The sequence below is a fragment of the Bufo gargarizans genome, chromosome 5, assembly GCF_014858855.1.
Source record: "Bufo gargarizans isolate SCDJY-AF-19 chromosome 5, ASM1485885v1, whole genome shotgun sequence".
NCBI classification, from domain to species: Eukaryota; Metazoa; Chordata; class Amphibia; order Anura; family Bufonidae; genus Bufo; species Bufo gargarizans.
In genome coordinates this window covers 202,910,243-202,936,086 of record NC_058084.1, presented here as the reverse complement: position 1 = coordinate 202,936,086, position 25,844 = coordinate 202,910,243, and the positions used below count along the sequence as shown (strand labels likewise).

At 46.7% G+C, this 25,844-nt stretch overlaps 1 protein-coding gene across 1 annotated transcript in view; it reads left to right on the top strand.

The window, feature by feature from the left end:
* Window positions 1–25,844, top strand: part of ATP2C1 (ATPase secretory pathway Ca2+ transporting 1) — a 96,169-nt gene that overhangs the window by 49,689 nt on the left and 20,636 nt on the right. Inside the window, exons 9-17 of the mRNA XM_044295749.1 lie at window positions 911–979; window positions 2,011–2,086; window positions 2,380–2,446; window positions 3,362–3,486; window positions 7,959–8,056; window positions 15,502–15,597; window positions 17,357–17,446; window positions 22,547–22,651; window positions 23,827–23,983. Coding sequence (XP_044151684.1) covers window positions 911–979; window positions 2,011–2,086; window positions 2,380–2,446; window positions 3,362–3,486; window positions 7,959–8,056; window positions 15,502–15,597; window positions 17,357–17,446; window positions 22,547–22,651; window positions 23,827–23,983 — 883 coding nt within the window. The remainder of the gene's footprint in view (window positions 1–910; window positions 980–2,010; window positions 2,087–2,379; window positions 2,447–3,361; window positions 3,487–7,958; window positions 8,057–15,501; window positions 15,598–17,356; window positions 17,447–22,546; window positions 22,652–23,826; window positions 23,984–25,844) is intronic.

Sequence of the window (25,844 nt, the reverse complement as noted above, 5' to 3'; positions counted from 1 at the left end):
ATTTGTGTACCCCAAAATGGCAGCATTAAAAATTACAACTTGTCCTGCAAAAAACAAGCCCTCATAAAGCTATATAGACTGAAAAAAAAAAAAGTTGTAGCTCTTGTAATGCGGCAATGGAAAAAGGAAAAATGCTTGGTCAGTAAGGCCCAAAACAGGCTGGTCACTAAGGGGTTAATATTGTTATCCACCTACACATGACAAAATAATAATGGGGATAAACCACTTGCAGTGTTACAACCTGCAGGTTACCTCGACAGGATAGTTGGCAGAAATCTAAATCTACTGGATTTGTGTGATCAGACACCTCATTAGTTGCAGTGCAACATTTACATCATACACAAGTCGCCATGTAGACCTAGATAGTCTGTCACCAGCGACCTCCCTATCACTGCTTGCTTGGACACATAGCTGTGGTTCACCTGATATAAATGTTGTCTTTTGTTTATTTGAGTCTCTGTTTTTTTTTTTTTTTTTTTTTAAGTCTGTAAATCAATGCTTTGGTGCAACGAGGGTGTCACCGTTGCTCTTATCCTTTTGTGCCCTGCTCATCCGTCACTGTTTTGATTGACAGGGCAATGTAGTAGCAAAGCATGGAAGGAGGGGCTGGCCACAAAAATGAGTGGCGCTTGGGTGCAACAAGAACAGTTGTGATGCCCTCATTGCACCAAAGGCCTAATTTTGCATATTAAGAAAAAGTATCATAACTCGGGAGCAGAGCTTCGGAACAACAAAATAAAACCAGCGTTTTAATCGGGTGAACTATGGCTACGTGTCTATGCAAACAGATGGATAGGGAAGTCACTGGTGATTCCCTTTTAAATTTGTAGATTTTTATTTTTTATCCTGATGGTCTTCATAGATGTATGTAGATTGCTACTGTAATGGATAGCTCTTATATTTGTTACAGGGAATTGTCATTGGAACTGGAGAAAGCTCAGAATTTGGGGAGGTTTTCAAGATGATGCAAGCTGAAGAGGTGAGTTGTCATATATGGGTATGACTTACAGGTACTGGATGACTAAAGGGGTATGCGGACCTGTCTAGAGGTGGCAGGCCTGGGGCACGGGTGCTTTCTTCTGCATTACTCTCCATTCAGTACTTACATACATGGGCTGCACCCGGCCATCTGCTTTCATACAAATAGTGATTTATTTATGGTACTTGTAGAATAATATAAATGTAATTTCCGTTTTTTGTTAATTTGCATGATTTGTATGGCCTTATCAAAGGAATATTCGCAGCTCATTGATTCGGTCCCATCCTGTATCCCAATTGAATATAAGACTAGAATAATAATAATATAGTATTGACTGTAAGCCACAATTACATTGTATAAGTGAAATAGCCTTTTTTTTTTTGTGATTGTCCTTTTCTGGTACCTCCCTTAATCAGGATTGGTGCCAGGGGTTATGGCCACATTTGCGCAGGTCAGGGAACACTTCTTGCTTGTGTGGTGGCTGCGGTCGCAGGGATGCCCATAATCATGTATGTGTGCCAGCTTCCGTTCCGGCCTCCTCACACCAGCCTAACGGGTATCAGTAGTTCAGCTCCAGGGCATGCGCAGTTCTACTGAGCTAGTGCCAATGCTGCTAATGGAAATGCTTTGCAGCCTGCAGCTGGAACGCACAGGCAAGTGGCTCAGGGATGTCATCAGAGCGCTGTCAATCTGCACAACAGTATCCACCCCCATAACAGACAAGAAGTGCCCGAAAGAGATGTGGTGAAACATCCCCTTTAATGGCAGGGGCCTACATTGCTAAACCTTTCAAGCTAATAACCTCTGGCTGTGACAACCAAAATGAGCAGCACAATATGTTCCATTCTGTTCATCCGTCAGATTACTGCTCGCTTGTCCCTCACAGACGGGATAGCTGGGGAGCCACAAGTCGCATGTTCGTGCTTTAGCAGATGGCATTTTACAAATGCCATCTGCAGCCCCACAGGTCGTGGTGTCTTTTTTGCTTCAATATGTTGACTGATTTGCAAGTCTTTTTACTTTCTTTCCAGGCACCAAAAACTCCACTTCAAAAAAGCATGGATATTTTAGGAAAGCAGCTGTCCCTGTACTCTTTTGGTATCATAGGTGAGCAGAGCTTTCTTCCATCCATCTGTGATTCAGTTAGGCAGTAAATGATGTCTTGTTTGAGGGGAGGGGGGGGGGGGGTGTATTTCTGGATCTGTGGATTCTTGGCTTCTATCCATTTTCCCTTGTAGGATGCTCAGATCAAATCCAGAATTAATGTCGGAGCTCTCTTAAGTGAACATATTTCACTTTATTTTCACTTGTCCGTTTTCCTATGAACATGTCGTTCAGATTCTGAATATACTCTCGTTCCTAGGATGCTAATGAGGTACTGTGTCGTATGCTTTATCTAGGAGTCATCATGCTGGTCGGGTGGTTACAAGGGAAGCATATACTTGATATGTTCACTATTGGTGTAAGGTGAGTCCCTCATAGCAAGCGTGTTGTACACATTTATATGTATTTAGCGTAGTTGTACATGTAAGATGCCACTTTTTTTTTTTTTTTTTTGTCCAACCAAAACCTGGCACTCCTGCCGGAAACCAGGTGGACCCCACTACAGTCTATAGGGTCCGGCAGGCTATTCCTCTGCCAGATCAGGTAAAATGCAAATGTAAGCTAGCCTTACAATTATAATTTTTATTTATTTAATTTTTTTGTAATGACGTTTTAAAACCATTTCCTGGCTCCCCTTCCCCACCCCTCCATCCTAGGTTGTAACCTGCTCTGGGTGTGGTGTTTCTTTCAGGTGTTTCCTCTAGATGTATAGGATAAAAAAGTCATCTGAAGTAAAACATTGTGTGACTTAAAACCCTTGTACAAAATGAATGAATTTCATGCCATTTTTTTCAAGCCAAAAAATAAATAAAAATAAGTGTGGAAGCCATCTTACAGCCACTAGACATGGACCCTCATGGTTCACAACCTCCATCACTGTCGGGTCCTATGGCTGGCTAAATTTGGAGTACCTTGCATCATAGGCATGTTGAGGTCTTGCGTCCCTGATAGGAATGCTATTGTGAATGTAGTCCACATATTTGGCCATAGAAAAATAGATTAATCTGAAATTATCTACACATTATACATTTTTTGGACCACCAGATTTCTTGTGAGTTCTGCCATATGTTACGCATTCTGGTTATCCTCTTTGAGAAGACCAGCTCCCTTAGAAGAACACTTATCGATGCAATTTTGGGTGGTCATCTTGGTGGTTTCACTATATACACACCAGAATGTGCTGACTTCTTATGCATAAATTGCAAAAAGCAAGCCGTTGAATGATGGAGCAGGGTATTGAGAATAATTGCATCTTACTGTCACATTTCTTATTTGCAGCCTGGCAGTGGCGGCTATCCCAGAAGGCCTTCCTATTGTTGTAACTGTAACGCTGGCACTTGGCGTGATGCGAATGGTGAAGAAAAGAGCTATTGTAAAGAAATTGCCCATCGTAGAAACCCTCGGTATGAATCCCAAATGAAACTCCTGTAGAATTATAAATCTTTTTAGGCAACGTTTGAAATTTTTATAGGGGTTTTCTTGCTTTTATTAACTGATGGTCTAGCCTCCTAAGGTTAGGCCATCACTAGCTGATCAGGGGTCTGACACCCCATCTCACCACAGTTGATGGAGCTATGTAGTTCTGGTGCCAACTTATAGCAACAGAGCTACACCCAAACAGCTGATCGGGGCATCAGCCCTCACAGATCAGCTCCTGTTGGATGTGCCAACACTTCATACAAGCTGCACAACACCTTTAATGTCCTCAGCATCACTAAAGAATCTGCACTTTTACCATTAATGAGATTTACAGTGTATGTTTAAAGGGGTTTCCGAGATTTTTATACTGATGACCCATCCTCTGGATAGGTCTGAAGTATCTGATCGGTCTGACGATCAGGTGACCTGTGAGCGCTGCAGCCTTCTATCTACTCTTCCTAGGCCGAGTGACGACCTGTTCATTGGTCGCAAGGCCTAGGTGCAGCTCAACCCCTTAGAAGTGAATGCGGCTGTGTGCAATACCGACAGTGGACGTCCTGACACCAGAGCCTGTCATGGTTGCCATCGTAAAACAATAAATATAGCTGCTTATATCATCTAACTTACTGAACATTCTGCTCATTCTCTTTCTGTGATTTTGCAAGACTCTCCTATTAGCGTTCTCATGATGGACTTTAAAAGTTCTGAATGGCTAACAGCCTGCAGAGCGTTATTACAGTTGGAGTTTTACTCCCATGTAAGCTGTAGGAATTCCAAGTAAAACTGTGTAATTGGCGCATCATTATACGGCTGCAGGGAATACCACCTGCCAGTTGCCGTTCACATTGTAACCAGTGCGGTGCAGCTGCTGCGCTGTAGGATTGCAGGGGGCCTGGAAATGTGAGCACTTCGGCACATCGTCAGAAAGCAGTCATTTGTAAGGAAGCCAAAGACCTCATGTAAACCTGTCTAGGTATAATGGCCTTTATAATCTAGCACAGGCCATTATGTCTGATAGCCCTGTAAATGTGCCATTGTGCGCCTAAGCTTATTCCTTGTATTTTAGAAACCTACAGTAGTGGCCCAGTCTGCAGTTCATTTTTTAAGATATTATTTAAAGGCGTTATTCAGTAATCGATAATAATAACCTATGCTCAGGAGAGGTCGTCATTATCAGATCAGCAGGGGTCCGAGTCCCAGCACCCCCACCAATCAGCTGTTTTAGGATCCACTGCCCTGAGCTTTCCGAGCGCAGATCCTCTAAGAGGCCGCGGCAAGCCCGGAGTGCCAGCTTCTTCTAATAGCTGATTGATGGGGGTTCAGGGTGTCGGACCTCCGCTGATCTGATATTTATGACTTATCCAGAGGATAGGTCATCAATATCATTTACTGAATTAGGCCTCATGCACACGACCGCAAAAACGGGGTCCGTAGGTTCGTGATCCGTGACCGTTTTTTCGTCCGCGGGTCCTCCTTGATTTTTGGAGGATCCACAGACATGAAGAAAAGTCGTTTTGGTGTCCGCCTGGCCGTGCGGAGCCAAACGGATCCGTCCTGAATTACAATGCAAGTCAATGAGGACGGATCCGTTTGACATTGACACAATATGTGCCATTTCAAACGGATCCGTCCCCATTGACTTTCAATGTAAAGTCTGGAGTTCTTTTATACCATCGGATTGGAGTTTTCTCCAATCCGATGGTATATTTTAACTTGAAGCGTCCCCATCACCATGGGAACGCCTCTATGTTAGAATATACTGTCGGATATGAGCTACATTGTGAAACTCAGATCCGACAGTATATTCTAACACAGAAGCGTTCCCATGGTGATGGGGATGCTTCAGGTTAGACTATACTGAAAAACTGTGTACATGACTGCCCCCTGCTGCCTGGCAGGTGCTGCCAGGCAGCGGGGGGCAGACCCCCCCTGTTTTTAACTCATTGGTGTCCAGTGGGCCCCCCCCCCCCTCCCTCCGCTGTAGATAACTCGTTGGTGGCCAGTGGGCCCTCTCCCCTCCCTCCCCCTTCTAATTAAATTCGCCCCCCCTATCATTGGTGGCAGTGGAGAGTACCGATCGGGGTCCCAGTGTAATTGCTGGGGCTCCGATCGGTAACCATGGCAACCGGGACGCTACTGCAGTCCCGGTTGCCATGGTTGCTTAGCAATTTGTAGAAGCTTCATACTTACCTGCGAGCTGCGATGTCTGTGACCGGCCGGGAGCTCCTCCTACTGGTAAGTGAAAGGTCTGTGCGGCGCATTGCCTATAGCACAGACCTGTCACTTACCAGTAGGAGGAGCTCCCGGCCGGTCACAGACATCGCTGCTCGCAGGTAAGTATGAAGCTTCTACAAATTGCTAAGTAACCATGGCAACCGGGACTGCAGTAGCGTCCCGGTTGCCATGGTTACCGATCGGAGCCCCAGCGATTACACTGGGACTCCCATCGGTACTCTCCACTGCCACCAATGATAGGGGGGGCGATTTTAATTAGGAGGGGGAGGGAGGGGAGAGGGCCCACTGGCCACCAACAAGTTATCTACAGCGGAGGGAGGGGGGGCCCACTGGAAACACCAATGAGTTAACTACAGGGGAGGGGGGGGGGGCGCACTGGCCACCGATGAGTTAAAAACAGGCAGCAGGGGGCAGTCATGTACACAGTTTTTCAGTATATTCTAACCTGAAGCGTCCCCATCACCATGGGAACGCCTCTGTGTTAGAATATACTGTCGGATCTGAGTTTTCACGAAGTGAAAACTCACATCTGAAAAAGCTTTTATGCAGACGGATCTTCGGATCCGTCTGTATGAAAGTAACCTACGGCCACGGATCACGGACACGGATGCCAATCTTGTGTGCATCCGTATTCTTTCACGGACCCATTGACTTGAATGGGTCCGTGAACCGCTGTCCGTCAAAAATAGGACAGGTCAGATTTTTTTTGACGGACAGGAAACACAGATCACGGTCTCGGCTGCAAAACGGTGCATTTTCCGATTTTTATTTTTTTTTATTTTTATTTTTTTCCCACGGACCCATTGAAAGTCAATGGGTCCGCGAAAAAATACGGAAAACGGCACAACGGCCACGGATGCACACAACGGTCGTGTGCATGAGGCCTTAAGCTGTAGAATAAAACGGACTACAGTTCCGTGGCTGAAGCCCTAAACTAAGTCCACAGGGAGCCACTTGTTAATAATGGGGACTGTTTATACACGTCATTAAAGGGACTGTCCAAGTAATTTTGTTTTTCAAAAAGGCATGGAAGGTAGTAGAATGTCATTGGCCTCTGTGGTCTCCTGCTGTGTACTGCTAAAGTCAGCGGTGGTCAAGTGTGGTATACAGGAACATCATCACTGTACCAAAAACATTTCATAGTCCTAAGGTAGGAAACTCTCTAGCACTCGCAGGCAATCTCCAGTCTCTTTCAGGGGAAGAAACTTCACCCCGATGCTCCGCGATGTCATACAGCAAACCTAGATACTTGAATGCAGCCAGCTAATGTAGGGAAAGATTTGTGGCACGTGCTGATTAAAAGCATGTCCCTTTTATTCCTTCGTTAAAATCACAGGTGATATAGTGGTTACAGGACGGGTCATGTCCTTCTATGCATCCCCTACACTGCCCGATTGTAATGAAGAAATAAAAGTTTTATTAGGTGAGTGCAGCCAAAAATATGACGTCATGGCTGCAGCCGTGGGGAGGATAGGAGCAGCGACTTGGAATGGATAGGGCTCCAGATGACCTTCCCTCATATTTCATTAAAGAGAGAAAAAGCATTAACTCTGAAAACCCCTTTAAGTTTTTATGTTGTATTTGGCTCCATTCGCACATCTGCAATTCCATTCCGCATTTTGCGGAATGGAATTGCGGACCCATTCATTTCTATGGGGCCGCACTTCCGGGTCCGCATTTCGTTAGAATAGGCATATTCTATTAGTGCCAGCGATGTGCTGTCCACAAAATGCAGAACGCACATTGTCGGTGTCCGTGTTCTGTGGATCTGCAAAACACAAACGGATGTGTGAATGCCTCCTTTTTGTGTCGTGATTCTGTCCAGCTGGTTTAGGTTGGATCTTTTTGTAAGGAAGTTGGGTAACAACCCAAGCGGCCACCATAACAGCTCCCAGACCACGGAATGGCAAATATGCCTTCACTGTATAAATACTGTCAACGTATAGGACAGTAATGGTGGAATATTAAACCTTTTGGTTAGCACTGATCTTAAAAATATTGACAAGTTACCTCTAAAGTAATACAACTGTACTGTTAACCCTGTCTGGTAAAGTGATGCCTATCATTTCATCATTGTCTGGCAAATCCTAGCAATATGCCATCACTTTACAGTATAGGAATACCTAACAACTCAAATTGCAATGTGGTCCACCTGGATGTCGTAGAAGGTGGTGAAATATTTGTGTCTCCGTCTTCACTCTTCACTCACTTTATGTTGCAGGTTGCTGTAATGTTATCTGTTCTGATAAAACTGGAACGCTAACCAAAAATGAGATGACGGTCACTCACATCTTTACATCGGACGGAATTCATGCAGAGGTATGTAGCTGCTGTGGATCTGTATACTGGGACACATCTCACATACTAGTATTTAATAGTATTTTATTTATTTTTTCCTTACACAAATGTAAAAGACACAATATATTAAATGGGTTGATCCATCAGCAGTTGTCAAAACATAAATCAGTTTGGCTAAATCTGCAAGAAAAAATGTCATCCTTCCTCGAACACGGAGTGCATGGTATGCTAGGTTTCTGCTCTTCTCCCTCCCTACGCTCCGTATTAGAGATGGTAATGGGCAAGGAGAGGCGGTTGCACATGGCAAAATGAGTGTGGGGAGGGGGCAAGAAATCCAAAGGGATTAAAGCACACACTGGGCAGTTTCCTGAGGGAAGACTGCAGCATCCTGGACACACAGCTCTCAGATCCAATATATTTCTGTGAGGGATACATTTGATAACTTTTGGTGCAAATGTAGTCTCAAGAAAAACGTAGTTAAAACATTTCCTTTATGATGCATCCCACCACCCCCACCTTGTAACCCATTGCATATTATCCATTGACTCTGTAAGCTTCTTACTGCATCAGCTACCTTGTTTTACCTCTGTTCTACCATTTTCTTGGACCATAATGTTAACCTCAATCTTTGAGGAGACTGTAGCATTTGCTGCTCTTCACTTTCTCTCTCAACCTGTGATTCTCTTGAAATAAAGATCTGCTGGGATGAACTGCCGTGTTGGGAAATTGGAAATGTCAGTGAATAAACTTTAGTTTACCAGACACTGACTATCTCCTCGAGCAGTGCAGAGAACAAATACTTGCAGCACAAGTCACCCTTAAAACAGCTCCGTCACCAGGTTTAACCCTATACAACCAGGTATATAGCCTGATAGCAGGGCCAGATTGGCCATAGACCTTACAGGGAAATTTCGTGGTGGGCCGATGCCCAGGGGGCCACCCAAGTCCCCATCACTGCCACGGGCTGGTAACATAATAAGCTATCGGTTGTAATTGACCTGAGAATCAGGTATTCGTGTACCCAGCCAGCGACAATCCCTCCTGAATTCAGCTAGTCCCACGTCTTACCTTCTAAGCACTTTGCTCCATATCTTAATCAGAGACAACTGGAAGAATAAGAGAGAAATGGCCAGCTCGGAGGGACAGCTTATGGGGCAATATATTGTGCGCACTACTGTGGTATTTTGCACCATGGTATTGCATTCCCCCGCCTCCTGTCAATTCAGACCCTCCTACGATATGGGGCCACTTTTATTAATTTTTTTTATTTTTTTCCAGGGCCACTTTAGGTTCCCAACCCGCCCTAGCCTGATGGGGTTGATGAAGCTGATTAAAGCAATACCTTTATTTTCACTGTGTGTGCTTGCATTCAGAAGAAATTTGTATTTGTATTTCTATTCAAATTAGCTATTCAAGCTCCAGCGACGCCCTTGGTGCTCAATACTAATGCCTCTTTCCTTCAAAACACCCCCTTCCCCTTTGATTGAGAGTGCTAGACTTCAGTTCTAGTGCTGAGATCTTGCACCTGTGCATTCGCTCGCTAGAATGGCGTGTGCGCACAATGTTTTCCAGAGCAGCAAAAATTAAGCTGACGCCACTTCCGGTTCCAGTAACGTGAACAGCCAATGCGCAGTATTCATCTTCGCTGCTCTGGAAGAAGCCGAAGACAATGTGCGCAGGCGCAACATCTCAGCGCTCGCCTGAAGTCCAAGGAATCAAGCCGGCAAAGGAGGCAATATGGACATCACAATACATTAGTAAGTGCCTTGTATTAACTGTCTATACATGATACTTTTTTTTTTCATCAAACAATTGGTCCAAGACTACATGCACATGACCTTATGTATTATGCGGTCCACAAAATACGGATACAGGCCGCGTGCATCCTGTACTTTCCTCGGTCCCTATTATGAAAATCGATATTTCTCAATTTTTTTTCCATTGGGGGACACAGACCATGGATATAGCTTAGAGGTATTAGTAGGAGGGACACTATGCAAATACAAAAGAGCTCCTCCTCCTCGGGCTATACCCCCCGACTCCACCAGGAGGAACTCAGTCTTTGCTTAGTGTCTGGTGAAGGAGGTTGACACTTTTTCATTCGTCTCCCTTTGGTTATTTTTCTTCCAACTGGGGACGCAGGTCGGCATTGCGCCTTCCTGGTCCCCCATGGAGTGCCCGCCGCCGTCTGTTGGACGTTGCCAGGCTGCCTCCATTATCCCCCCAAGAAGGCAAGTGGATCCGGGCTCGACCTGTTATCTCCGGCATCCCACCAGCTCCTGGGTCACCTGCTGCCACCCTCCACCAGAGCACTGCTCTCCTGAGCAAGGAGTCAGATGTCTGAAGAGGTGCATCCCTGCTGGTCCTGGAGTCGAGGGAGATCCCTCCCTACCTCTCTCTCTGCTTTGAGACCTATGGGGATCTAGGTGGCATTGTTCTGTCTGGGGCGCAAGGGTCATGGAGGCACTTAACAAGCAGCACACTTCCCCCCACGGTCACGGTCTCCGCTTCTCTGGGCTTGTCACCCCCCCCCCCCCCCTTGCTGGGGACGCCTTACTTTAGTTTTTTTCCACACTGAGCGGCGCCGGGGGCCATTTTATTTTCCTTCTTTAATAGAGAGCAGAGCGCACGCTCCTATGATGCGGCCGGGGGCGGAGCCTAATCGCCCAGGGGGCGGAGCCTAATGGGCTCTCCGGCTCCTTCCTGCTGCTGCTGAGAAGCTTCTCACACTGAACGGCTGCTCCCCCGCTCATCTCTGGATTGGTTGCCTGAGCGGTTTCTCTCTGTACTGATTCCAGTCACCTTTTGTGAAGAGACCATCATGCCTAAGCCTAAGTCCGGTAAGACCTCTTCTCAGACCCCAATGGGGTCCTGTATGGAGTGTCTGCTCCCACTTTTGGTCACTGGTGCCTGTGCATCCTGCCCTTCCCCTGGACAGAATCGCCTTTCTCCCCTTCTCTTGCCCAGTCCAGCCCCCCCCCCCCCTCCCGGTCACTGCGGAGCCTGCGGCCCCCGCTTGGGCATCTGCCATGTCCAGCGCGGCCGCTGATTTGGCCCTGTTCGCCAAGGCACCCATGTCTTTTATGGAACGTATGTCCGTTTCCAATCCTGCGGCGCCAACCACTCGTCCCCTCACAGTGGTTACCGCAGAGGACGCCTGACTACTAAGAGGCAGTGTGAGCGACAGCATCCCTCCTCGGGTGACTCCGCTTCTCCCCCTCGGCTAGAAGCTTGCTCAGACTCCTCTACCCCCCTAGGGAGCGCAGATCTGAAGGGGAATTGTCACAGAGCGGGACCTTCTGCCAAAGCTCTCCACCATTATGGCTGATCTAGTAGCGGCTGTCCGTGACACCTTTTAATCTCCAAGGGGATTCTCCTCCTTCCACTAGGAGGGAGTTCGCTTTTTTTCCTCCCAAAAAAACGGAGGCTGCTGTCTTTCCGGTCCATGAGGAATTTTCCGCTGTCATAGCCAGGGCATGGAACCGTCCTAATCGGAGGTTTTCCGCCACAAAACACATGGATACTCTCTATCCTTTCCCAGCGGACAGCGTGGAGAAGTGGTCTTCTCCCCCTAGGGTGGACCCCCCACCCCCCCGGTAGCCAGGTTGACCAAAAACACGGCCCTCCCTGTCCTGGTCGGCTCCTCTCTGCAGGACGCTGTGGACAGGCGCCTAGATTCTCTGGCCAAATCCATATTCTCACTGGTGGGCACCTCCCTGCGACCTGCCTTTGCCCCGGCATGGGTAGCCAGAGCGTTCTCAATGTGGCTGCAGCTCCATAATCAGGACCTGGCGGACCAAGGTGCATCTGCGGACACACTGGATTTGGTTCTCCAGATGTCTCAGGCCTCCAAATTCCTCTGTGAGGCTTCCATGGACATCGGTCCCCTTTTTGCCCGCATTTGGGCCACTCTGTCATTCAACACAGGGAGGTCTGGTTGAAGGTATGGGACGCTGACGCTTCCTCCAAGCGTTCCCTTGCATACCTCCCCTTTTGAGGGTGCCAGACTTGTTGGGGCTCAACTGGATGAGTTCACCTGCTGCTACTGGGGGCAAGAGCACTCACCTTCCCCAGCCTAGGGCTAAGCGCCCCTTTTAGGCGAGGACTTCCGGTTCTCAGTATCAGTCCTTTCGCCGATTCTCTGCGGACAAGTCGTCGCCTGCTTCCTCTGCAGGAGGGTCACAGGACTCCCGCAAGAAGCCCTCTTTTAAACACCAGCCTACCTGGCGCCCGAGGACACAGTCAACCCGCCCTGCCGCTCCCAAGCAATCTTCTGCATGAAGGAGCGCCCCCACCCCTCGTGGTGGGGGGCCGCTTGCTTTCTTATCAGCAGGTTTGGAGGGCTCATGTTCAGGACGCAGGGGCTCTAGAGATTGCAACGTCTGGTTGCAAGATAGAGTTCGCGTCCAGACCACCGGAACGTTTTTTTCTCTCTCGCGTTCCGGGGGATCCGACCAGAACCTCAGACCTCTTACAGGCAGTTTCTTCCCTTCTGGACTGGGGGGGGGGGGGTTATTACCCCCGTTCCTCCAGAGGAACAGGGCACAGGTTTTTATTCAAACCTGTTCATGGTCCCAAAGAAAGAGGGGTCGGTGCGTCCGATCCTGGACCTAAAACTGCTCAACAAATCTCTACGGGGGCGGAGATTTCGAATGGAATCCCTCCGCTCCTTTATTGTTTCTCTTCTTCCAGGGGAGTTCCACGCGTCCGTGGACATCCAGGACACTTATCTGCATGTTCCGATCGCAGAATCTCGCCAACGATTCCTGCGCTTCGCCATTGGGCTCGTCACTATCAGTTTGTCGTCCTTCCTTTCGGGTTGGCAACCGCCCCTCGGGTCTTTGCCAAGATCATGGCGCTTCTTCGTACCAAGGGCATTCCTTTGCTGCCCTATCTGGACGATATCCTGATAAAAGCCCCCTCACTTCCGCAGGCTGAGCACAGCGTCCGGATCACTGTTCAGACTCTGGAACAGTTCGGCTGGATAATCAATTTCCCAAAGTCCTCTCTCCTCCCATTCCAGAAGCTCCCCTTCCTGGGAATGATTTTGGACACCTTGTCCGCCAGAGTGTTCCTGCCACCCTCCAAGTCCTCCCAGATCCAGGGGGCAGTGTCGCATCTACTGCGCTCCCAGTTCCTCTCCATACGGGAATGCATGCGTGTCCTGGGTCTTATGGTGGCCTCTTTCGAGGCCGTTCCATATGGCCAGTTTCACACTCGCTTGTTACAACAGGAGATCCTTTCCCTCTGGGACAAAACCTGTCGGGGTCTAGACGATCGCATCCGCCTGTCTCAGCGGGTTCGGGCAGTTCTCCGTTGGTGGCTATCCCCATTGAACCTGAGATCTGGGAGATCCTTTCTCCTGGACGGTCGTCACCACTGATGCCAGCCTCCTGGGTTGGGGCGGCGTTCTCCAGTCGCGCACGGTACAAGGGATTTGGTCGGTGGCAGAGTCTCGCCTTGCAATCGACATTCTGGAACTGAGGGCGATTTTCCATTCTCTCTCCCATTGGGCCCCTCTCCTTGCGGGCCTCCCGTTGAGGATTCAGTCGGACAATGCCATGGCCGTGGCCTACATCAACAATCAGGGTGGGACCCGCAGCCGGATGGTAATGCAGGAGGTGACGAGAATTCTGGCGTGGGTGGAGTCGCACGGTATTGTCAGCAGTTTACATTCCAGGAGTGGACAACTGGACAGCGGACTTTCTAAGCCGCAACAAGGTGGATCCAGGCGAGAGGTCTCTGCATCCAGAAGTGTTTGAAGAAATCTGCCACAGGTGGGGCCGTCCGGATGTGGACTTGATTGGCGTCCAGGCTCAACAACAAGCTCCCAGTGTTCCTGGCTCGCGCCCGAGATCCAAAGGCGTACGGAGTGGACGCGCTGGTGTCTTCGTGGCAGGACTTCAGCCTCCTCTATGTCTTCCCTCCATTTCCTCTCCTACCAAAGGTTCTACGCAAGATCGAGGCGGAAGGGATCCCGACCGTTCTCTTCTCCCTAGAGTGGCCTCGCTGCGCGTGGTCTTCGGACGTGGCTCGGATGCTGGCGGACGCCCCATGGCCTCTTCCCGCCAGACAGGACCTACTGTCTCAGGGCCCGCTCTTCCACCAGAATTTACGGTCTCTTCGTTTAACAGCGTGGCTGTTGAAACCGCCATCCTGAAGAAGAGGGGGTTCTTGGATTCAGTGATTAGGACCATGATCAGAGCGAGGAAGTCGTCTTCCTCCCGGATTTACTATCGTACCTGGAAGGCCTTCCTGTCCTTTTGTGAAAGTTCGGGGTTTCCTCCCCTTCGCTTTTACATCTCGATGGTGCTGTCTTTTCCTCAGTCTGGGTTTGAGAAGGGACTGTCGCTTAGTTCCCTGAAAGGTCGGGTTTCGGCGCTGGCCGTCTTTTTTCAGAGGTCCCTTGCTCTTATGGGTCCTGTGAAGACCTTTCTTCAGGGGGTGGCACATTCGGTTCCTCTGTATGTTCCCCCTTTTGCCTCCTTGGGATCTCAATTTGGTCCTGCGCTCTGCAGTCGGCCCCTTTCGAGCCTTTGAGGGAGGTCTCTCTGACTGTTCTCACCTGGAAAGTGGTCTTCCTTGTGGCCATAACTTCCATCAGACGGGTGTCGGAGCTGGCCGCTCTTTCTTGTCAGGACCCTTTTCTGGTTTTCCACCAGGATAAGGTTGTGGTCCATCCGGTCCCCTCCTTTTTTGCCCAAGGTGGTCTCTCCCTTCCACCTTAATCTTGTCCTGCCTTCCTTTTCCCCTTCTCCGGCTAACCCGGAGGTGTATCTCGCGGCTACGTCTTCCGTCCGCTGTTCAGATTCCCTATTTGTGATTCCTGAGGGGCCTCGCAAGGGTCTGGCGGCCTCCAAGGTCACTGTGTGGCGCGCTGGATCTGCTCGGCTATTTCCGCGGCTTATCGTGCTCGTGGTAGAGTTCCCCCGTCTTGGATTACCGCTCACTCCACTAGGGGGCGGTGGGGGCTTCCTGGGCAAGACGCAATGGTGCCTCTGCGTCTCAGCTGTGTAAGGTGGGGGGTGGGGGTGTGTGTGTGGTGTGTGTGGTGTGTGTGGTGTGTGTGGTGTGTGTGTGTGTGTGTGTGTGTATAGCCCGAGGAGGAGGAGCTCTTTTATATTTGCATAGTCTCCCTCCTACTAATACCTCTAAGCTATACCCATGGTCTGTGTCCCCCAATGGAAAAGACGAGAAAAAGATTTTACAGGTCGAGTTTCACCAAAAATCTCTTTTTTGGTCCGCAAAGTGACATACCTTGTCCCATACGGTTGTGTGGATGAGCCCTAAAGAATGTGAGCTCTTGTAGTGCTGGTGCCAAAAGTAGCCTCTGAGGATCAGGAGGTCCAAGGGGTTCTGTGTGGATCCATGTCTGTTGCTGCTCACTTGTTCTGGAGGGCTTCAGTTACACTATGTACAGGAGTCAATAATTGTACTATTTTATCCCTTAATTTTATGTTTTTAAGGTTTCTGGTGTTGGTTATAATCGTTTTGGTGAAGTGACAATCGATGGCGACATTATTCATGGCTTCTGCAACCCATCAATAAGCAGAGTGGTGGAAGTAAGTGTTATTTGTAGCCTCTGCTACGTTGTCAGACTGATTTATACCAGGACACAGGACTGACCTGCAGATGGAGCATCAGTTATATAAATGGATCTAAGTACACGGCATCTTGTAGGACATTTATCACAATGACCTTCCGTATAGTTAATGTATTATTTAGCGGGAATGGCTATAGTAAGTCTGAAGACTAGGCAAACTGCTAAGTATAAAATATCACTAACAAGGAATAGGAGAATTGTGATGAATACAGATGGTAATTTTTGTTCTTCAGTTATCGACTCCATGGTTGTCATATGAGTTATTGCGTTTCGCAACATGTCTTGCCCTTTAATTCATTAAAGCTGAAAGCCTGGATCAGAAGAGTAACCATTCTGTCGATAAGTTTCTAATGGAGTGTGAACAGTGCAGGAGGCGATAGCTATAGATACACATACTTCTAGAATAGTCAATACCTGTATCTGTACGGCCCATTCGTCTCTTCTGGTTCAATGCATCCAGGGTGGACAAAAAGCTGCCAGCGAAGTTAGCCTTCTGTCAGCATCTTCGTATACGTAGGATTTTCATCTGTTGATGATTTATACATGCTCCACACAAAAATCACCTAGGTGCCATTCGCTTCTAAACTGTGAAATTTAGACGCCAGTCCGTTTTAGGTAGATATATTGCAGATTTTCAGTCCAGCTCCTCCAGGTGAAAAATCTTCAGCATATTACAGTAGAAGCAAAGTGGGTGACATTTTGCCAAATCTACGGTTTGGATTTTTCATCTACAGCATATCAATTTTTTTTATTGCAAGTTATTAACACCTCGCTAGCGATTCCCTGCAGAGTTCATGCAGATTTTGCTGCTTGTCTACATTAACTTTAAAACTTTGAACCTGAAAGCTATTTAATATTCTGCCCTCGGCTCATGGTTCTGGGTGTTGGTTCTGCTCCATTGTCTGCGTAGATATTTGCAGATCTTGGGCTGTGTTGCAATGTTCAGGAGTTGCCCGTGTCAGAGGATCTTTTTGGACTAAGGCTCAGAGCCTTCATCTGCACCAGAAAACTGGCAAAAATTAAGATAAATTTGTCGCGGCTGAAACGCCCCCACCACTCCCCTTTTTGGGGAGGGTGACCTGACATAAAACTACCATTTGCAACAATATTTTGTTATCTAATGTGATTGGGTAACTGAATTTGCCATCACAGCTGTACAGATTTCTTGATTTATATCTTGGGTGCTGTGGGGGGTTTAACCACATAAGGGCTCATGCACACGACCGTGCTCTGTCCTGGAAACACATCCCATTGTTTGGCTGTATCTCCTGGACCGACAGCAGCTACTCTGACCCGAACTCACTATATCCTAATGATTTATGTGAGTTCCTATCAGATTGTGGGTCTGTTGTAATGTACTGACCTCATCATTTGAGTACTGTACAATAGACCCACAATCAGGTAGGGACTGACTGTATTGTAAATCACTATGAGGCAGTAAATTCAGGCCAAAGGTCAGACCAACATGAGCATGAACCCTTAAGTTCCTGATGCAGGATCCCCCTTATCAAGGCGGCCATTCCGTTTTCGGCAGGGTTTACCTAGGACGAGTACGGGGTGAATACTTGTTCCCTACACCTTCTCTCTGCCTTTGTTGGATCAAGACTAGAAGTTGCCATGTGATTTTCTATATACACAAAGTATGCACTGTCAGTAGTCATGACAGATCTGTGTTCCTATCTGTGATTTAAGATATTTTTTTTTTTTTTTTATTTCAGGCCGGATGTGTTTGTAATGACGCTGAGATAAGAAATAACACCTTAATGGGCAAGCCGACCGAGGGAGCTCTAATTGCTCTTTCTATGAAGGTAACTTGATGTAATGGCTTCAGCCTATCTTTCAGTGAATCTTTAGATATTGCTCCCCATTTCACCTTCTGAACAGCTGCAGTGTGAGAAATGCATTCAGTTTTTTAAGCAACACAATGTATGCCTTCTACAGTAAGGGGCTGTTCACACAAGGTATGTTTAACAGCCCTAAATCTGCACCCTAAATGCTGGATGTAAGCACCCCATTGATTTTAATGGAAACCCCCACATGAAGAGAATGAGCAAGTCAGTTCTTGTCGTGTGCAGATTCGCTGTATTTACAACGGCAAATCCTCAGCAGAAATCGAAGGGGGGGAAAAAGAAGTACCAGAATCTGCATGGAACTTAAACCTTGTGAAAATATCCTAAGACTCCTTACATCACGAATACTGGGATTTGATAAGTGCAAGATAAAAAGGAACTTTGTGGCATACAACTGTCATAGAGAAGTATAGAGTACTTTGGAACTTGGAACACTTCTCTTTTTTCTTTTCTTTTTTTGTCTTCTATCTATTCTGAAAGGAAAATTCCACCCTCTGGTCTCTGAGACCTATGTATTGTGGCTGTGTGCCATCTGGGAACCGGAATGTGGTTTATCTGCCAGATGTAGGTACCATCCCTGTAAGCATTGATTTAGGATGGCATATGTACTCTGTGCCCGGTAATGGATGGAGCAAAGTCTGGGGAAGTAATCTTGGCAGATTTCTGTAAAAGAGCTAGGCATAAACTCTGGCATTTTTCTCAATGTCTGCATAATGTACAGCAAGGAAAATTTACGGTGGTTGGAAGTTTTAGTTCTCTATCTGATGTGCCTTTCTGTGCTATTAGAAATGTAAAATAGAAAATATGGGGGTCATTTATTAACCCCTACATCTGGAGGTGGATCAGTCAAAGTTATGAAGAGGAGCCGGCCTCTACATAACTTTGGCGCATCCAGCGCCTCTCTAAATGTCAGACAGCTTCCTTGCTGTCTTACATTTAGTCCATTTTCTACACCTGAAACAGGCGTAGAAAAGGATGAATGAGACCACCACCTTTTCCCGCCCATGCCTCGACCACTTTTTTAGATCTGCCATGAGCGGGGAGAAGTCACAGATTTGCGCCGCAATCTGCTTTGCAAATACGCCTAATAGGCATATTTCTGGATAATAAGATTTTGCTGAAAAACTCTATGGTATAAATACGTATCCTATTATTCACAAAAAATTACACTGCCTGTATGGATACTAAAGCCAAAAACCAAAAAAGCATTTATTTGTGGTAGAACTACTAAAAATCTACACATGGGCAGTATTGTCCTTGTAGCGCAGGCACTAGTCACTCACATGCTGTGCATCAAACTAACGTATGTCAGAAGGACTACAAACATTACATCCACACTGACTGGATGCCACAGCAAACAAGTGATTCACTATGGTGCTAGTGTTGTTCGGCGATAAAGTACTTGGAGACTACTAAAAGATAATTGTGTCCAGTGGCACTATTTAGTATGTTAGTACCTTAATCATGGACACTTAACTCTATTATAAGATGTGACCCCCCCCCCCCGATGATGTGAGATCGCGTATCTGCTTGAGCTGACATGAAACAACAACACGATAAGCGCGGACCACTTTGATAGTGAGCGGGCGCGCGTTATCGTGTTGTTGTTTCATGTCAGCTCAAGCGGATACGCGATCCCCTCTGACGGTGAGAGGTTGCTTGTACAATCACGTATTTTACATGTAGAGCACCTCGGCAACAATTCCTGATAACAAATGATAACATGCCTGGCACTGGTATGGCCATGGCGCGCGTGCTCACATGTGCTGTTTAAACCAACTATACCCCAATCTCATTGCAGATATGGCCGCAAGTAGGGAGTGCAAATAAGTAACCCTCTAGCAGCCAGGCTGCTACCTGTTAGTTGGAAACTGCATAGATGAACAAGTATGGGGGATTGATCATATTGGTATAGGAGACCTGGTGTGGAATTTATTTCTCGTCCGTATGATGTCCCCTTTTTAGAGTGACAAAAATCACATTAGGATGATCTTTAAATATGTTCTGCTTACTGAGACACTTGATCACACTGCTCCTATAAATGGAGTGGCCCTGACTGAACTGCATATTAAAGGCACATAGGTGTTTAAATGAACCAGACAATGCTGGGGAAGAAGGTTATTGAATTGTCCTATATAAACAGCAAACCTATCTGATCATTTAGACCTCCCGGTTTGACTGTGCCCATCCTAAATATCCACCCTGATTCTTTCTTCAGGACCAGCTTGTCAAAGTCACCTCATCGTGGTACCAGTTTGACTACTTCCATCCCCTGAAATTTTAGGGCTTTAGGGTTGACATCATGGAAATACTTCACATGCTTGGCAACTGGGGTGTAATGATCATTCCTGACATCCCCCAGATGTTCTCCTATGCGTCTCCTAAATTCTCTAGTGGTTTTACCAACCTATTGGATACCGCACATGCATGTAATAAGGTACATAAGGCCGGAGGTTTTACAATTAATAAATGATCGGATATCCTAAACCTTGCTGGTGTTGGTACACGTGAAATGCCTGCCCTGCAGAATGACCTTGCAGACAACACGTTCCACATGTATTTGTCCCCTTTGGGATGTTGCTGAGCCAGGTAGTTTTGATCAGTGATTTAAAAGACTGCCTGGTACGTTTATTTTTTTTTTTCCGTTTTGGCCACAATGGTATGTTATTGGTGTGTGTGTGTGTGTGTGTGTGTGTTTTTCCCCACCCTTTCTGTGGGATAACATTTGTGGATATTCAGGAAAGTTTCTGGGTGACTGCAGACACTGTGCAGTTTGGCATGCTTATTACAGCATGTAATGGCTCAAAATGACTAACATGAGGTGTAACATTTGTAGTATCTTTTTGGGAGCTGTCAGCGTGACCTATGGGAGTCTCTATATACAGTATTTATGGCAGTCCTGATCCTTCCACCGACCCTTGTAAATTTATGGCACGTTTTAAGATGTCTTCATCTGCGTTTGTTGACCTAGAGCCAGACAGACAGAAGACAGTCAGCCTAAGTTATACCTGGAAACTATAGTGTGTGTAAAATAAGAAAAGAACCCCCCCTTAGGTATTTTCTTATGTTTCAATGGACGTTGCATTAATAAAAAAAACGAGGTCCCCATTTTTATTCTTTCCTGACCTCACGATAAGCTGGCATGTGGGATGTATAAATGGGCCCGAATTGCACTTTATTATGGCAAATGGAGACAAAATTAATGGCTGCTAATTATTTTTGTGGATTTTGACGCCCGTGTAATATGTCAGTTTCATGGAGGATACTCCTGATGATACAGGCAAGTTACTGAGAGTACCGGGAGTCGGCCCCCACCGCTCAGATATTGATGACCTATCCCTGAGAGTAAGGCGATCAATATTAAAATCGCGGACAACCCTATTTGAAATAAAACTTCTTATAAAGTGTGCCCACAAACCACTGCCATAAAGGAGTTACTGTAAGTGATATGTCATATGCCAGTGTTAATTGGACAGCTGAATTATTGTATGGTAATTTTCATTAACATCATAAACATGTCTCCCTCTGTCTTGTAGTAAATGTAATTGGGGTTAGTAATTTGGTTACGGGCTGTTCTAGTGGTTGCCATCTAGTGGCCAGTGATTAAAATAATTTTTCTCCAATATTACAGTAGAAGACAGTAACTAGATTTTTGTACTTACCGTAAAATGTTTCTCTTCCGTTCATTGGGGGACACAGAGCAGTCCCCAAGGGTGGGCATAACGAGCAATAGTCCCATCAATCGGAGAACTGCCGCCTGCAAAACTCTACGCACCAGAGACGCGTCAGCAGACTCAAAGGTGTGCACTCTATAAAACTTTGAAAAAGTATGCCAAGACGACAAAGTAGCCGCCTTGCACACCTGAAGTGCCGAAGCCCTGTGATGCACCGCCTAAGAGGCCCCCACTGCCCGAAACCGAATGAGCAGTCACCCGGAAGGGTGGGGGCCCAGTCCTTAAAGCGCTACGCTTCCACAATAGCCAAACGAATCCATTGGAAAATGGAAGTCTTTGACGCTGCCAGCCTTTGTCTCAGCCCCTCTGGGAATCGCAAACAGGGAATCCGTTCACCGGAAAGATGCCGTCTGGGACCGAGACTCGAACAGCTCTTACCAAATCCAGGGTATGGAGCGACTGCTCCCGAGGATGAGATGGGCCTGGACAAAGGGAATAATCTCCTCATTTAGATGGAATTCCCCTATAGGAGTAGACCACACAGAAGCTGGGGCCTCAATTTAATCATGGGCCTGCCAAAACGCCGACCCGGAAGCGGTGCTCAGAGGAGGAAACTTCGCCCCCTCCTCTCCCAGGCACCTTCAGGAGGACTCCGCCGGGGGAGGGAACTCCTGGGCCAAACTTCTTTTTCCTTCTATACTTGCCTGTCCAGCGTCTTCTGGCTCCAGCCGGGTCACCACCTTCAGTGTGCGGCCCCTTGGTGAGGGACGCTGCATCGGAACAGAGGGGACTTGCGGCTGTGGTGACCAGAATGCTGGCAGGAGACAGAGGTTTTTACCGGAACCTCTGGTCCTCCTTTTCTTCTGGAGCACGGGAAGGAGCAGGGGATTTGGGTGACCCCCCCCATCCCCCCTGGTCTCCCGTCTCCTGGGTGGGAGTGCAGGCAGTTTTACGGACTGCCTGAAACTCCCGCAAAAAAAAAAAAAAAAAAAAAAAAAACAAAAAGACAGCAGGTCTGCCTCCTACAGACATGAAGCTAAAACTGATTTTGGCTTAGTCCCTGTAGGAAGGGTATAACTGAAGAGGGAGGAGCTTATACTTTGTGTGCTTAGTGTCCGCCTCCTAGCGATAACAGCTATACCCCATGGTCAAAGCTTGTGTCCCCCCAATGAGACGGATGAGTTTTTTTATTTAAATTTTTTTTGGTCAATGTTTTCGTCATTTATAGCTATACAAACACTTATCTTTTTTTTATTTAAAATGACCCTTCTAATTAGTTTAAGCACAACAAACCTCTGACTATGAAGTACATGAATGTATATAGACATGTGTCTTTATGTAGAACCATTATGGCCATGAGAATAACGAATGTATTACTTTGTAGATGGGTCTCGAGGGGCTTCGGCATGACTTTATCCGGAAGTCAGAATACCCATTCAACTCGGAACAAAAGTGGATGGCTCTGAAATGTGTGCACAGGACTCAGCAGGTACGTGGCCATTCTCTAGAGCTGCAGAAATGCCTCCTAAATAAAGCCGTTAAAACATATATTGAGCGTCATTTATTATGACCCTTTAGACCAGAATCTGGCATGCAAAAAGAGTCCTGTTTGTTTTTTTGTGACTTTTTAAAGGGGTTGTCTGCTTTTTAATATTGATGTCCTATCCTCAGGATGGGTCATAAATATCAGATTGGCGGGGGTCTAATTGCCAGAACCCCCACTGATCAGCTGTATGAAGAAAAAGCAGCGCTCGTAGGAATGCTGCCTCTTCTTTATTGTTTACCTGCTCGCCATCGCAAACCACAGCAGTGAGGAGCTGTAACTACAGCTCTGTAGTATTCATTAGAATAGGAAGGAGCTGTTCCACTAAAGTGAATGGGATGGCTTAGGTGTAATTACAACTCCTCACCACTGCAGTTGCGATGACAAGCAGGTAAACCATGAAGAGAAGGCAGCACTCATGAGCGCTGCTTTCTCTTCAAACATCTGATCAGCGGGGGTGACTGTGTCAGACCCCTGCTGATTTGATAGATACTGATGACCTATCCTGAGGATAGCTCATATAAATAAATATATATATATATATATGCCATGCACCTAAATTTAGGCCCACGCGGTATTTCTATGCCACCCTCTCCATCAGAGACCGTCATTCACGCCAATTTCCTGGCTAAAATGATGATTGAAATATACACCAGACAAGGGCTGGAGTAGATTTCAATCTAGGTGTGTGGACTGGCAGAGAATGCACCTAACTTATGGTGATGCCTGCATCTTCTGGCTGATAAATGACCCCCACTATGTTTGGTTTGAGGACATCTGATAAACTCGCATAACTTTGCTAGATGTTACCTAAATGTTATTTTGTTCTAAGAGTTACGTTTTTGGTCGTCTTAAGAGTGGTTTCACACATAGCCGCCTTTGGAAAAACACCACTGCAGGTTTTGATGCAGTATTCTAAGCTTGAACCAGAGGTTGATTCAAGGAAGGGGAAATATAAAGAAAAGACTTGTACTGTAGATTGACTGACTGTGTGTGTGTGTGTGTGTGTATATATATATATATATATATATATATATATATATATATATATATATAGCATAGCACTGCCATTTACATGTTGACAGTGTCTTATCTCTACTTTGTTTTATTGTCACTTTAAGGATAAACCAGAGATTTGCTTTATGAAAGGTGCCTACGAGCAAGTAATTCGATACTGCACAACATACAACAGCAAAGGCCACAATTTACCTCTCACTCAGCAACAAAAAGAGCTGTATCATCAGGAGACTGCATACATGGGCACAGCAGGTCTCCGAGGTAAGGAGTCTTTATAAGGCGCGTTTTTATGACCAGAAGCACAACTTTCCAAAAAATCTAGTATAAGCGAAGATCAGCAGCTTTGATGCATCTTATTCAAGAAAAATGCCCCTTTCTCCATGTATCAGGATACTTTTCAGTTACCGAATTCCTCACTCACTCGTATTTGCTAATCAAATCCATTTACAGAGAGGAGGTGACATTTTGGCTTCACTGAGATTGAATAATACCTGCCCTTAAGAGATTATGAGGGGGAACAGGAGAGTAGCTGCTATAATGCCTTCCATACAAAGTACACAGAAGAGGAGATCCTGCTGCTGTCTTTCTGTTGAAAACCATTAAAGCAGCATTAGCATGGAAGATATACAGCAGTACTGAGGAGTTTACCTGTAAATCCAGCACTAGGATGAGATAGAAAACTTAACGGAAGCTGCAACATCATGGGAGACATTATACAGCAGTGTAGCTGTAAATCCGGCACTGGGGTGAGCTAGAAATGCATCTTTTTGTGTTTCTCTCCTAGCTGCTTCCTCATCCCCTTAAGACTTCTGTGGGCAGCTCTAGCTGGAGACTAATTTGAGTGAATTCAGAGTAAGTGAACATTTACGGAAACAAGGGGAAGAGGAGGAAAGGAGCCTGATAAGTTGAGAAAGAGGTGTTTGTTTTAGTTTTTTTTTCTCCCTAATACACCCATTGACAAAAAAAAAAGTAACCAACAATTGTTGGAATTGAATGGAATTTTAAATGTGTGACTGTAATGATATATCTAAGTCATTACAATAATAGAGCAAAAGGATATGTTTATTAGAAAAAACTGTACAAGGATGGGACTAGTACCCTGGTGGGATGCCTCTAGCCTGGATATAGGATGAGAGATCGCTCAAGGAGAGGGAGGGGCTGACAGGGTAAAGCAGCATACTGGAGGTGGATAGTGATTTGGACTGCCCTCTGTGCACTTAAAGAGGACCTTTCACTAGAATAAAAAATCTAAACTAACTATACAGACATGGAGAGCGGCGCCCTGATCTCCCTGCACTTACTGTTATACCTGGGCGCCGCTCCATTCTCCCGTATAGCCACCGGTATTTTCATATGTTAGGCTCCAACCAGTGGAACCTGCTCCTTCTCCCATGCTGTAGCGCTGGCCAATCGCAGCGCTCAGCTCATAGCCTGAGAGGCTTTTTTTTCTCTCTGGCTATGAGCTGAGCGCTGCTGATTGGCCAGCACTACAGCATGGGAGAAGGAGACACTGGCAGGTTTCACTGGGTGGGGCCTAACATATGAAGATACCAGAGGCTATACCGGGAGACCGGAGCAGCGCGCAGGTATAACAGTAAGTGCAGGGAGATCCTGGGCGCCGCTCTCCATGTCTGTATAGTTAGTTTAGATGTTTTATTCTAGTGAAAGGTCCTCTTTAAAGCGAACCTATCAAAAGTACCTTTATAGATCATCCTCATTGTGTTATCATACAGTCTTGTCCCGCTTTTCTGCCATGTATATGCATGAAAAAATCGCCTTTATAAAGTACTCTTCTCCGGCTCCACAAGTCACGATAGAAGTCAAGGGGGTAGCCCTTCCCTCACTCCAGGCTCTAACTCCCCTGCCCTAACCCTGCCTCTATGCAGTCTAATTGACACCCGGCTCAGTCGTCGGGACCGCTCTTGTACAGGCTGTGCATGCGCCGTCGGCCTCAGTAGCAGCGCGATCCCGTCTATCACGCGGACTTGAGCGCGATCCTGTAACTGAATTACAGGATCGCGCTGCTACTGAGGCCGACGCCGCATGCGCCGCCTGTACAAGCGCGGTCCCGGCGACTGAGCCGGGTGTCAATTAGACTGCATAGAGGCGGGGTTAGGGCAGG